Source organism: Toxotes jaculatrix, chromosome 11, assembly GCF_017976425.1.
Source record: "Toxotes jaculatrix isolate fToxJac2 chromosome 11, fToxJac2.pri, whole genome shotgun sequence".
Lineage (NCBI taxonomy): Eukaryota > Metazoa > Chordata > Actinopteri > Toxotidae > Toxotes > Toxotes jaculatrix.
Genome location: NC_054404.1, coordinates 4,980,188 through 4,991,185, shown reverse-complemented (window position 1 = coordinate 4,991,185; position 10,998 = coordinate 4,980,188). Strand labels below are relative to the sequence as shown.

At 40.7% G+C, this 10,998-nt stretch overlaps 2 protein-coding genes across 3 annotated transcripts; one reads left to right on the top strand and one right to left on the bottom strand.

Moving 5' to 3' along the window:
- Window positions 1–51: 51 nt before the first annotated feature.
- Window positions 52–3,106, bottom strand: pno1 (partner of NOB1 homolog). The gene is made up of 7 exons (XM_041049646.1): window positions 2,819–3,106; window positions 1,717–1,863; window positions 1,509–1,592; window positions 968–1,028; window positions 706–823; window positions 497–567; window positions 52–379 (listed from the first exon to the last, which is right to left on the bottom strand). Exons 1-7 carry the CDS (start codon window positions 3,014–3,016, stop codon window positions 312–314), a joined length of 747 nt encoding a protein of 248 aa, XP_040905580.1. The 5' UTR covers window positions 3,017–3,106; the 3' UTR covers window positions 52–311.
- A 213-nt stretch (window positions 3,107–3,319) lies between these two features.
- dnaaf10 (dynein axonemal assembly factor 10) lies at window positions 3,320–8,954 on the top strand. Of its 2 annotated transcripts, XM_041050495.1 has the most exons (9): window positions 3,320–3,592; window positions 4,331–4,431; window positions 4,651–4,781; window positions 4,932–5,033; window positions 5,166–5,281; window positions 5,880–6,014; window positions 6,807–6,904; window positions 7,061–7,272; window positions 8,834–8,954. In XM_041050495.1, exons 1-8 carry the CDS (start codon window positions 3,407–3,409, stop codon window positions 7,266–7,268), a joined length of 1,077 nt encoding a protein of 358 aa, XP_040906429.1. In that variant the 5' UTR covers window positions 3,320–3,406; the 3' UTR covers window positions 7,269–7,272; window positions 8,834–8,954. The 2 variants fall into 2 exon arrangements, with proteins under 2 accessions (XP_040906429.1, XP_040906428.1); XM_041050494.1 differs by lacking the exon at window positions 8,834–8,954 and having other exon boundaries at window positions 7,061–8,729.
- Window positions 8,955–10,998: the final 2,044 nt, after the last annotated feature.

Below are 10,998 nucleotides of genomic sequence, written 5' to 3'. Positions count from 1 at the left end.
CTTGGTCCTGACACCGTACACACTTCAATGACAACTGAACTCAATCTTAAGGTGATTTATGTTTTTCATTTATTTACACAAACTCATATTTTCAGATACCTGCATTCTGTTTATGCATGTATCATAACTTTCTCCTCACATTTGGAACCAACTGATCCAAAAAAAAAACCAGCTGGAAACATGAGGCCATTACAGACGAACCTGAGATGTGGGTCCAAAAGGCAGTCACCAGTCTTAACAACAAGGATCACAGCGGGAATTCCACCAGCCAATGGGGGAAGAGATAAATACACATGGCAACGAATCAGACTTCAGAACCTCTCCGCAGCTCTGCTTGCCACCACTCTGATGTTGCCATAGACCTTTGAAGGTGGACTTCCTGTAAGGGCAAAAGGGTTTAAAGGTTATTACTCAGCACTACATGTAGATTCAGAGAAACTGTTCTAAATGTGACATCAATCATATGATCAACTACAAAAAACAGTATCCATCTTACCCAAGATTAAGTTACAGATCGCTGTCCGGGCCATCTTGATATTCTGAAAAGACCCTAATATGTGAACTTTTCTGTTGAGAGACAAGAAGGAGGTTTAAAAAAAAAATAGCCGATTAGTGGTCAGTAATTACTGTAATAAAACTGTAACCACAAAATTATCATGATTTTTATTTCACTGTAATGATGTGGGAATAATTTAGAGAGCTCACGTGTCTGCAAGCACAATGCGAGTCTTTGTGACATTTTCAATGGTGAATTTGGTTTTTCCTCCCTTCCCTGCTACTCTTCCGATGGCTCTGGATAAGTGGTCTCCCTTCAGAGGTTTCACTACCAGGACAAAAAACATGTGAAATCACAATGCACACCAAGAAACTGGACATTTAGTTCATTTTTCAACAGGGAAAGAAAAGTGTTAATAAAATGTGGACCATTTCAGAGCAGACAGACAGTAACATGGTGGAGCGATCTTACCGTCTGTGACATCAAAGCTTTCTAGGAAAAGCTCATCTAATCTGATGAGAGCTAGGGCATCCTGGGAAGAGGAAGTGCGAGTGTTATTTCACAAACAAAACTCACACAAGGTTCAAGTGACAATGATAAAACATCAAGAATCAAATATTGTGACAGTTATTATAAAATTAAGAGAGAGTCTGCTTGTCCAAAGATAATACGAAAAGAATGAACCTGACGTTGTTGTTCTTGTGAAACATTCAACAAAAATATCTGAACAATAAAATAAAAACTAAAAAATTCACTGCAGCTTTTACAGACTTTTCTTATGGCTGTTGACAAGAAGGAACCTTTATTGGCAGTAGACACTGATTTGATAAAGGTTCAACATCAGCAAACCAATGATAAGATCTAGTCCTAATCCTAATCTCTCCCCAGACTTTACGTTGGACGAACAAATTCACATTTTGTACAAAAACAGACTGAGAAATCTGGTTTAAAAAGGCTTTAGGCAAAATGAAAACATGCACAGCTCAACAAAGCCTTCCATTAGTGTACTTACTTCAACCTGGAATCCCAGAATAAACGCTTTAACAAAATCTGCTGCTTTCGTGAGGGAGCCAATGTCATGTGTTTCTTTGCATGTCTGAAAGAAGAAAGGCATATTCCAAAAACTATAGACACAATTGTGGGTACCAGAAGAAAAACAAAGCAGGTGGACATTATTGTAGTGTCAACATTGCTTAAATGTTGGTGCTGGGGAAACTTACTTTGATTTCAACATTCCTGGTTTTCAGGTTGAATCTGACTTGAAGCTGTAGGTTCTCTACAATGGGGGTGAAAATCTTCAGCCAGTTTTCTTTCAGCGGGGTGTATCTGTGTGCCGGGACAGGGATTTTGCGCATCTCATCTGGTCCCTGAAACACATGGGAAGCAATCATAATCATACTGTGAAACAGCATTTACAAAACCAGGTTCTGCAGCACTAAACAGTTCCAGCTCTAAGTAGTTAACGTCATGTTGTCCACATTCTGTAGACAATGTGTAAAGGTATTAGCGCCATACTTTTCAGCATATAACTGCTGATGTATTAATCTGCAATGTTAATTTTAAAGTTGTGGGTGGTCTCACTAATCCTTGTTCTGCTGGGTGGTTATGTTATGAATATTTTATGCGCTTATACGGTGTTCTGCATTTTAAAACTTATTTTGCAAAGCACCTTGTGACTGCAGATATTACATAAGGGTGCTGCTGAGAACTGCCATGGTCAGATTAATCTCTGTGTGGGGCCTGACAGTGAATTGGCAACAAATGTGGTAACCGATTGGCTGATTCTGCGGTATCTCTGGTAAATGAAAACATCTGCTAGTTTTCTATCAAAGTAAAACTCAACATCTTTGTGAAACAACTGGATAAAACCCTTCACAACAAACGTAAACAATGGAAACGTAAACAATGAAAGTAGATAGATTTTGACAGAGTCCAACTACAAGACCAAAACTACAAGATGGAGAAAGGATGCTACTTCTGTGGTGCAAATTTCTGACAAATATGCGATTAATCACATTATGCAGACATAAATGACACGAGGTAAACCTGGGGCTTTTGGGGAGCTCTGGGCAGATCTGGGTAAGTCTCAAAAATTCAAATGATTCAATTTAAGTGTTATAAGAACTTCAAAACTGTATCCAACAATTAGTGTTTTCTCTCCCAGAGCTGCTTACAGTAACTTTATTCACAAGACTAAACTAGTCACAAAGCTAAACTAGTTTACGTTACTGGCATAACGCGTGACAACGACAAATAACGTTAAATAAACACTCGGTAAAGTTAACACAACACACGGAGCTCATGAACACGCAAAGTAATTACCCTTAGTTTGTCGCCTGAAATCGGTGGAAACTGCGGCCGCTTGTTTGCCACAGGCTCGTCTGTGTCCATGTCCACTCCATCTTGTTCACGTTTTCGCTTCTGGGTCTTTTTAGATTTTACCTTTGTGAAAGAATCTGTGTCATCTTTACTCTCCGCGGCAGCACCGGCGGTAGAAACTGTCGTTTTATCAGCGTCCATCCCGAAATGTGTTTTAAATCAGTTTAAAGGGTAAAATAATTAAAGCGCACTGAGGCCACGGCGGCGTGAGAGCTGTCCTCGTGCGACGGAAAGGACCCAAAGTGCCACGTCGTTGACGCCTGTAGAGTGAAAATAATGAATAATCGTGGCATAATTAACCAAGATATCTCAATATGTTATCAGAATTTAGTTTTATTCCATAAAATATCCCTATACACTGTGTATGTGCGTTAACATTTAATTGAGATGTAAATATTTTGTCAGGCATCTCTTTGGGCAGCCGCCATTGGAGGGTCTCATGTTTTGGCAGAGTTGCACCGATGAACGTTAGTCTGGTCACTTTTCAAGCGTTTTTCAACCGTTTTACAGGATATTTCCAAATCAGCAGAGATGTCATCGCCTCTATCAAAGCCCCAGATTATTGCGCACATTCAGAAGAGCTTGAACTACACCGTTTTTGACAGTAAATGGATTCCGTGCAGTGCGAAGTTTGTCTGCTTGGGGAACTTTCCCAGAGGAACCGGAGTAATGCAGATATATGAAATGCAGCACGGAGAGGCTCAGCTTATTAAGGAGGTAGATCACACCGTAACATGTTACTATTGTTTGCCTCTGTCTCTCTTTTTTTCCCCTCAGAAATATTTAATTGTCTAAGGTTTCTAGAAAAGTCTTGCTAGGTTGTTGTCTCCATAGTAACAGACAACAAAAAGGGTACAGTGACCTCTTTTTGAACCCCCCTGAGTATTAGAGTATTATTGCCTTTTTCACTTTCCCGGTGCACCTGTCCTGAATAAAGCACTAATTAGCGGTATAATGACTATCCCAGAGGTTGCTAACAATATACAGGGGCACAGATTTAGGCCTGTGGTGGAGTCAGTTAAAAGCCATCACTGGCAGGGTCTTCAGTAGCCTGTCTCTCAAAGTCAGTAGCAGAGTCCAAACAGTTTAAGGGACAACTATCCTTGCATTTAAGAAAGATATCTCTTTCAGTGCTGCAGCTTTCTGACAATTAAAGCAGACATGCTGCTATAGGTAGGAAGCTTGACATTTAACAGACATAAAGGTGCAGCGACATAAGAGTCAGTGTTTGATTATGTTTGGGCAATTTCAGTTAAATAACCGTTCACAAAAATTTCTAATTTCTCTCATTCTTATACTTACCTGTAGTTTTTAAATTGAGGGTATTTGCCAATAACACACTGCTCAAGATTTAACTAAAAATAGGTATATAGTGTTTCTTCTTTGCTATTTCACTGCCTGCTGAATTGTCCTCATCTTGGAGCTAAACATAACCTTGCTTCTGTTATATTTTAGGTGGAGAAACCTAAGCCCATAAAATGTGGGACATTTGGGGCCACCTCTCTTCAACAAAGACACATAGCAACTGGGGATTTTGACGGAAATCTCAATATATGGTATTTTATTCACATCCACTGAAGTGTTTTGTCAGTAATGGCATGAAATTAAATGGTTCTAATGGTTCTAAGCTGTTCTAATTCCAAAAGCTCATTTGGACAGTTTTATAACTGGCCTCTTAATACAGTTGCTGTCTGGCTGAATTGAAAGTGAGTTCACACTGACCTTGTTTTTAAATCAGCTGGCTCATTCAGTGCAGATACTTCTGTTGTCCACAGGAATCTGGAGGCACCTGACATCCCAGTGTACAGTGTAAAGGCCCATAAAGAAATAGTGAACAGTATCGATGGTGTTGGTGGCCTGGGGATTGGTGATGGTGCACCTGAGATAGTCACTGGAAGCAGAGATGGTTTGATGTTTTTTACAATTAAAACATTTTTAAAGCATTGACATAGAGACAATAATAAACATTCACCCTCTACTCTGCAGTTAACATTTAAAATCCAACAATCTCATGTTTAAGTTAGCTAAGTTGTCATTTTTCCTTTTGTTGTTACAGGGACAGTAAAGGTGTGGGATCCCAGACAGAAGGATTCACCTGTAGCCAACATGGAACCCATGGAAGGAGAAACCAAGAGGGACTGCTGGACTGTAGCATTTGGTGAGCAAAATATAATTATTCAGAGTTGGTGTATCAGGTTTAATGTATATACTTACCTATTATCACTTTAAAATTACAAATAATCTTTGAAAAGCGTTGTGTGTTCATGTTTCTTTGACCTTCACATTCCAGGTCACGCCTTTAATGATCAGGACCGCTGTGTTTGTGCTGGCTATGACAACGGCGACATCAAACTCTTTGACCTGCGGAACATGTCTGTACGGTGGGAAACCAACATTAAAAATGGGGTAAGATGAACATCTGTATTGAAATGGTAAATTATAGGTTACATTTACCAGTAAGTGGTGTGAGAGTCCCTGTTGTATGTGATTTTTGTGAAGTTATTAAATATTTCAGGGGAAGATGATTTCATTAGTCATGTAGCCAGTGTGGCACCACAGAAAGAAAATTACACCCATTTCAGAGGAAAACAGGAACTGAAGCTGACAGCATGATTCAGCCATCTCAGCTCTGAAACACAAAGAGTAGTCCTCATATTGAGAACTGGTGTTTTCATTAGGATAAACTGTACAAACATACATTATTTCTTTTGCACCTCAACCTGCACTTGAATCATGCAACAGACAAAAACAGGCACACATGTGGAGACAGAGCTGAAAATGATTTCCCAGCATCATTTAGACTGTCTGAGGTCAGTGCACGGTCCCCTCACAAAGCACTGCACTGATTTTATTTTTATAGTCACCTCGCTTATTCATCACCTCTTGAATGTAGATGAAGCTGCCAGGAGTCATTATGTCCATTTCAGCACACTCTGTTGGTGGAGCCATGCCATGTGATAAATGCCCAGGGAGTGACTGTTATTTTTTCTTGCATCACGTCCAGGTATGCTGTGTGGAGTTTGACAGGAAAGACATCAACATGAACAAGCTGGTAGCCACCTCACTGGAGGGAAAATTCCACGTCTTTGACATGAGGACCCAGCACCCCACCAAGGGCTTCGCCTCTGTTTCCGAAAAGGTAATTGGCTCAGGTGATGCGAGCCAGACGGGTGTTTGGCTCATACGTATGGAAAAATGTCAAAAGATTATTATCATTATTATTATTTTTACATTTGTGTGGTACAGAGGGAAATGGGGGCACACGTCGTTTTGACCGTTTTCACAGCTGGAAGTGTTTGGGGTTGTGTTTGTCTAACATTCCCTGTGGCTTTGTGACACTGGCCAAAAATGACACCGGGCCAGTGAGGAGAGAGAAGTGTGGGAAAATGCTAGAAAAACACACTTAAACTGGCATTAGTGCACAGCCCAGCTCGCCAAGTGTTTGCTAGGTCTGAGAGATCAGAGGCCTCAGTTTTCTAAATGTTTGTCCAGTTCTTCGGAGCGATCAACAGTTAGAAAATAAATGTGTCCAAACATGAATCATACGGTTCCAGCAGATATTTTTGGATATCAGTGTAACTCTACAGACAAGTTTTAACATGTGGCTGAGACATTGTTTTTTTTTTATTAGATTATTTATCATCATTTTATATGTTATTATAATAATAACAAATAAAAACTTTTTAACCAATGACAACCTTTAAACAGACAAGTTAGGTCAACAAAGGAAGGATAAAAACTGTGTATGGGACAACAATCTTGACAAAAATACGCAACAACAAGGCCACATTATTTGACCCTCATCAAATGAAAGTGGTTCAGAGGTTTTCCACACAGGTTTACAATGTCTTGAAGGTGCTAGGAATGAATTTTGCCATTTTGCCTGATTCCTTTGTTTTGGAAAGTAAATGATCTCTCTTCTTTATATTAGGCTAATAAGTCAACCATCTGGCAGGTGAGACACTTGCCTCAAAACAGAGACATCTTCATGACTGCAGGGGGAGCAGGCAACCTACATCTGTGGAAGTAGTAAGTAATCCATTGTTTGCAACAACAATGTGTTGTCCCATTTCAAAATAACATACAGTAAGTACTTATTGTTATGGCAGCTTGATAGAAATAATTTTTTTTCTGATTTACTGTAAATGGTAAAATATTTTTGTTGTGTCTCTGTGTCATTTCCAGTGAGTATCCTGCTCAGAGAAGCAAGAAGGACTCGAATGATGTGGATGTGGGCGTAGCCGGCACTGTCAACCTCTTACAGAACGTCACTCTGTCCACTCAGCCAATCGCCAGCCTGGACTGGAGTCCTGACAAGCAGGGCCTGTGTGTGTGTTCAGGCTTTGACCAGTCTGTCCGTGTGCTCATCGTCACCAAACTCAACATGGTGTGAAAAGGTAGGCTGCAACAAAAACTGATGGTCTTCGCAGGCCAATACAAAACAGGATGCAACTACATGGATGTGCCAGTAGTGTTTAAATGACTGCCTTTTTGTGAGGCTGAATTGTACGTTTGGTGATCGTTGGACTGATGACCTTCTATTTGAAGACAACAGTTTCCTACTGCAGGACTTGGCAGCTGTCCGTCTAGATTTCGTACGACTGATACTCATCTTTAGATTTAGCTTGGCAGGAAAGAATTTTATTCACATGAAGTGGGAAATCTTTTGTGTGGGTTATGTCATTTAGTCCCTGAAAAACGTTTTGCACTTGGCTGAGCCTTGGAGGCGATGTTATCCTCTAGTGCAGAGAAATGTCCCTGTAACACAATGATACATTTCCCAGATTAGCAAAAACCCTCTATTAGGTTGGATAAATGAGTCATACAGCCTCTGGCTTGGAATAACACTTTGGGGATCAAGATTTAATTTCTTTATCTATTTCCATTTTTGTAGGATGCTCACTGAAACACCTGTCTTTTGTTGCACTATTGGTGAACGTTGTACCCCAGATTGTCTTATTGTTATAAGTTGTCACTTTTGATATGATATTTTAATGAGAACTCTTCAGATTAAATGTGCGTTTGGAGAAAAAAAACAAAACACTTTCTCAGCGTCCTCTATCCAGTGTGAAAGGCTTGTTTATAACATCAGGAGTAAGTAAGGTAAAGAGAAGTGCTATTTGTATGAACACATTCTTATCAGCTCAAGACAAAAGAGTCACATAAGGATCCAGCAGGATTAATACAGCCATTTGCTAGAATGTTCCAAGCATTATCATATCCAGCATTTGAACTTGAAGAAGTCCTGTAGATCCTGGTCGTCCTCCTGTCTGTCATTGATCCTGGCATAGACACTCCTCAGCAGCTTTGTCATGGACTTTCCATCCAAGATGTCGATGTATTTCTCTATGCAACCTACAAAGGCGGCCACAGATTAGTACAAATTCTTTAACGTATGAAGGCTTTCTTTTCAAAATGACATCCCAAATGTCGGTCACACTGTTTGAGGTGCGTTTTACATTTTTTGAAACGGTCTTAGTCATCTCAGATGAGCGTTCATGTAATAATACTTAATACTTGCTTTGTGCATCATCAGATATTTATCTGACGTCATGCTGCATGTATGTACTCTATGTAACAGGTCATGCAATCTATCTGGCTATCGCACCTGTTGAATGTGGTACCTCTCTATAAATAGCATGTCATGGCCCATCTGATTGGGCCTGGCTGCATGATTTCAACACAACACTGTATTTAAACAACACACTTATTAAATATAGTCAAAGTGACTACTAAGAAAATGTAATAAAAGTCAGTTCATATTTTTCTGTGACTGACAGCGTTGACGTGCAACCTGTAAATTCTTAAGTATTTTACAAAATTCTGTTCGTCTGTGCCAAATTATTATAAAATGATTATTTATTCTGACCTCTATTAAAATAAGCAGTTTTGACTTCTTCCAAGACTAATTTTACTTTGTCTACATTATTCATAATAATAGTAATATGAATCACTTAGGCCCATGACTTTGCCGTATGCTACGAGGCTGGGGCCCAGCTGCGGGTGGTCATACTGCTCCAGCGTCATCAGCATGCGCACGATCTCTCCTGTGATGAAGGCATCGTCGAAGCTTTGCTCGGCCACAGGCTTCAGAGGGAATCTGCAGTACACGTCAACTGCAGCCTGAGGGTCTGATGGCTCCAGCAGCCGCACAAGTTCAATGTAGGCGTCATGGACCTACACAGAGACAGCCAGGTTATCATTAACCGCATCTTATTTGGATTACATGGACTGAGGAAAGGCGACAACAGACATCTGCCAACTGCTTGTCAGTCTCTATGAGTGATTACTTTGCAACTGATGTTAGGATAACACCCACTGATGTTATCCTAACATGTTATCCTAACATCAGTGGGACATCTTTTCATAAAATGTGGAGAAGCTGTAAAATCAGAAATTCGAATTGTTCTAGTCTTGATCACCATGTGTTCTACCATTAACACAGTTTTAAAATAAAAACTAAATGTTGTGTAATTGTCTAACCCAAGCAAGGAGCATGTGATCATTCCACTGGAATTAATCACCAAGACTGGAGTCACACAGTTGAGTGGGTGTGAAACTGGTGATTTTTTTGTTTTTTGTTTTTCTTTTTGTTTTTTTTAAAGCCATTGTAAGCTGTATTGCAAAAGCACTGAGGAAATGTCAGAAATGTAAATATAACAGATAACAACTGACCCCTGGTGCTATGGAGATGACCTCTTGGTAGAGCTGCTTTGCCTGGTCCTGGGTGTCTGCAGAACGGGAGAGGGCGCGGGCCAGACCCAGCCTTGAGATATGAGACCTGCGGTTGATTGGACTGGACACAGTGACCCTGTCTCCCACAGGAGGCTCTGAAACTGCAGACACAAGGTAAAAATACCTTCTTTGACAAGCATCATTGTTATTTAAAGTTAAACTGCGACATGTTTTATTTCACACTGCTTCACGTGTTTACATGTTGTTTCAAAAAGGCGTAAAGAAAATTACTGTTCCTGAAATCAAAAGAACTATTTAAACGTTTCAGCCATCATTTGTGTCATCAGCCCTCAAAGGGTTTCAACTGGCAACTTTCTTTTCCATTTTTAAAAACCTTTTAAAACATCTAACGAAATCCATTCATACCTCCTGATGAAAAGACTTTGGGAAAGAAAGGTTTTCACCTGACTGTGTATGTGACTGTCAGTGCTTCTGTCTTGCCTTACCCTCTGCTGCCTCAACAGTATTAGGACAACAGTCATGTTTAGACTTGTTGGTGGGGAGCTGGGGTTTAGTACCCCTGTTACAAGGTTTAGCCGATCCATCTGACTTGGTAGCTGCTACAGGCCTCCCCCTACAGGAGAGAAAACATAATACAAAAGCTCCAAAATACTTTTCACACAGCTTCTACAAGGACAATGACTTAACTACTTAACTAACTTGTTCCAATGAACAATTTACCCACATCAATAAACAGTAAAAGTTTGTGTTTGTTCTTGGCCTGAGCATGAAGTAGTATAGCACTGAAAACCATATGCATCCATAGGAAATCATCCATGAATAAACTGAAGTGAAGAAACATCCGCAGACAACCACATAACAGGTCTGCCAAATGCTTGACTCAGGCTGCCAGCATGACTCACCTGGCTGCAGGGGTTTTGGCTGCGGGCCGGGCAGCTTTCCCTCCCCTGATGGGAGCTGGGGGTTCAGGGGCAGGAGTTCTGGCTACAGCTGCTGCCACTCGCCCTTGACCGGGCCCTCCCCTGCCCCGCCTAGCTCCGCTCTTGGCCACACTGGTGTCAGAAGGCCCCTTCACTCCTGCTGGCTGAATGATGGACTGCTTGGCAGCTTTCTTATTTTCAGCCTCCTGCTGCTCCTGCCACCACTTTTGTTCTGAGCAAACAAGGGATGATTAATGTGGGCATGAAGTTCATTTCCAAAAGCCTATCATAATTGTTTAATGTAAAGCGTTTCTTGAGCAGCAGGGAAACATTTATCAGTTTGGAACGGCTCAGGTTACCATATCATATACAGCCTGATTTGTCATGAGACCAGTGCCCTGCATTTAATCGTTAGATCAGTGTAAGATGAGGCCCATCCCTACATAATTCTCTGCTAGCCAGCTGTGAGGGAGGTCAGAGACCATAATGCCAAAGACAGTAAGTACA

Bases quoted from the DNA above. Each gene is read 5' to 3' on its own strand.
- pno1 (XM_041049646.1), bottom strand. From the start codon at position 3,016: ATGGACGCTGATAAAACGACAGTTTCTACCGCCGGTGCTGCCGCGGAG. The intron at 1,593-1,716 runs GTAAGTTTCCCC...TTCTTCTTTCAG, and splicing joins CCAGGAATGTTGAAATCAAA to ACATGCAAAGAAACACATGA. The intron at 1,029-1,508 runs GTAAGTACACTA...TCCTCTTCCCAG, and splicing joins TTCTGGGATTCCAGGTTGAA to GATGCCCTAGCTCTCATCAG.
- dnaaf10 (XM_041050495.1), top strand. From the start codon at position 3,407: ATGTCATCGCCTCTATCAAAGCCCCAGATTATTGCGCACATTCAGAAG. The intron at 4,782-4,931 runs GTTTGATGTTTT...TTGTTGTTACAG, and splicing joins AGTCACTGGAAGCAGAGATG to GGACAGTAAAGGTGTGGGAT. The intron at 5,282-5,879 runs GTAAGATGAACA...CATCACGTCCAG, and splicing joins AAACCAACATTAAAAATGGG to GTATGCTGTGTGGAGTTTGA.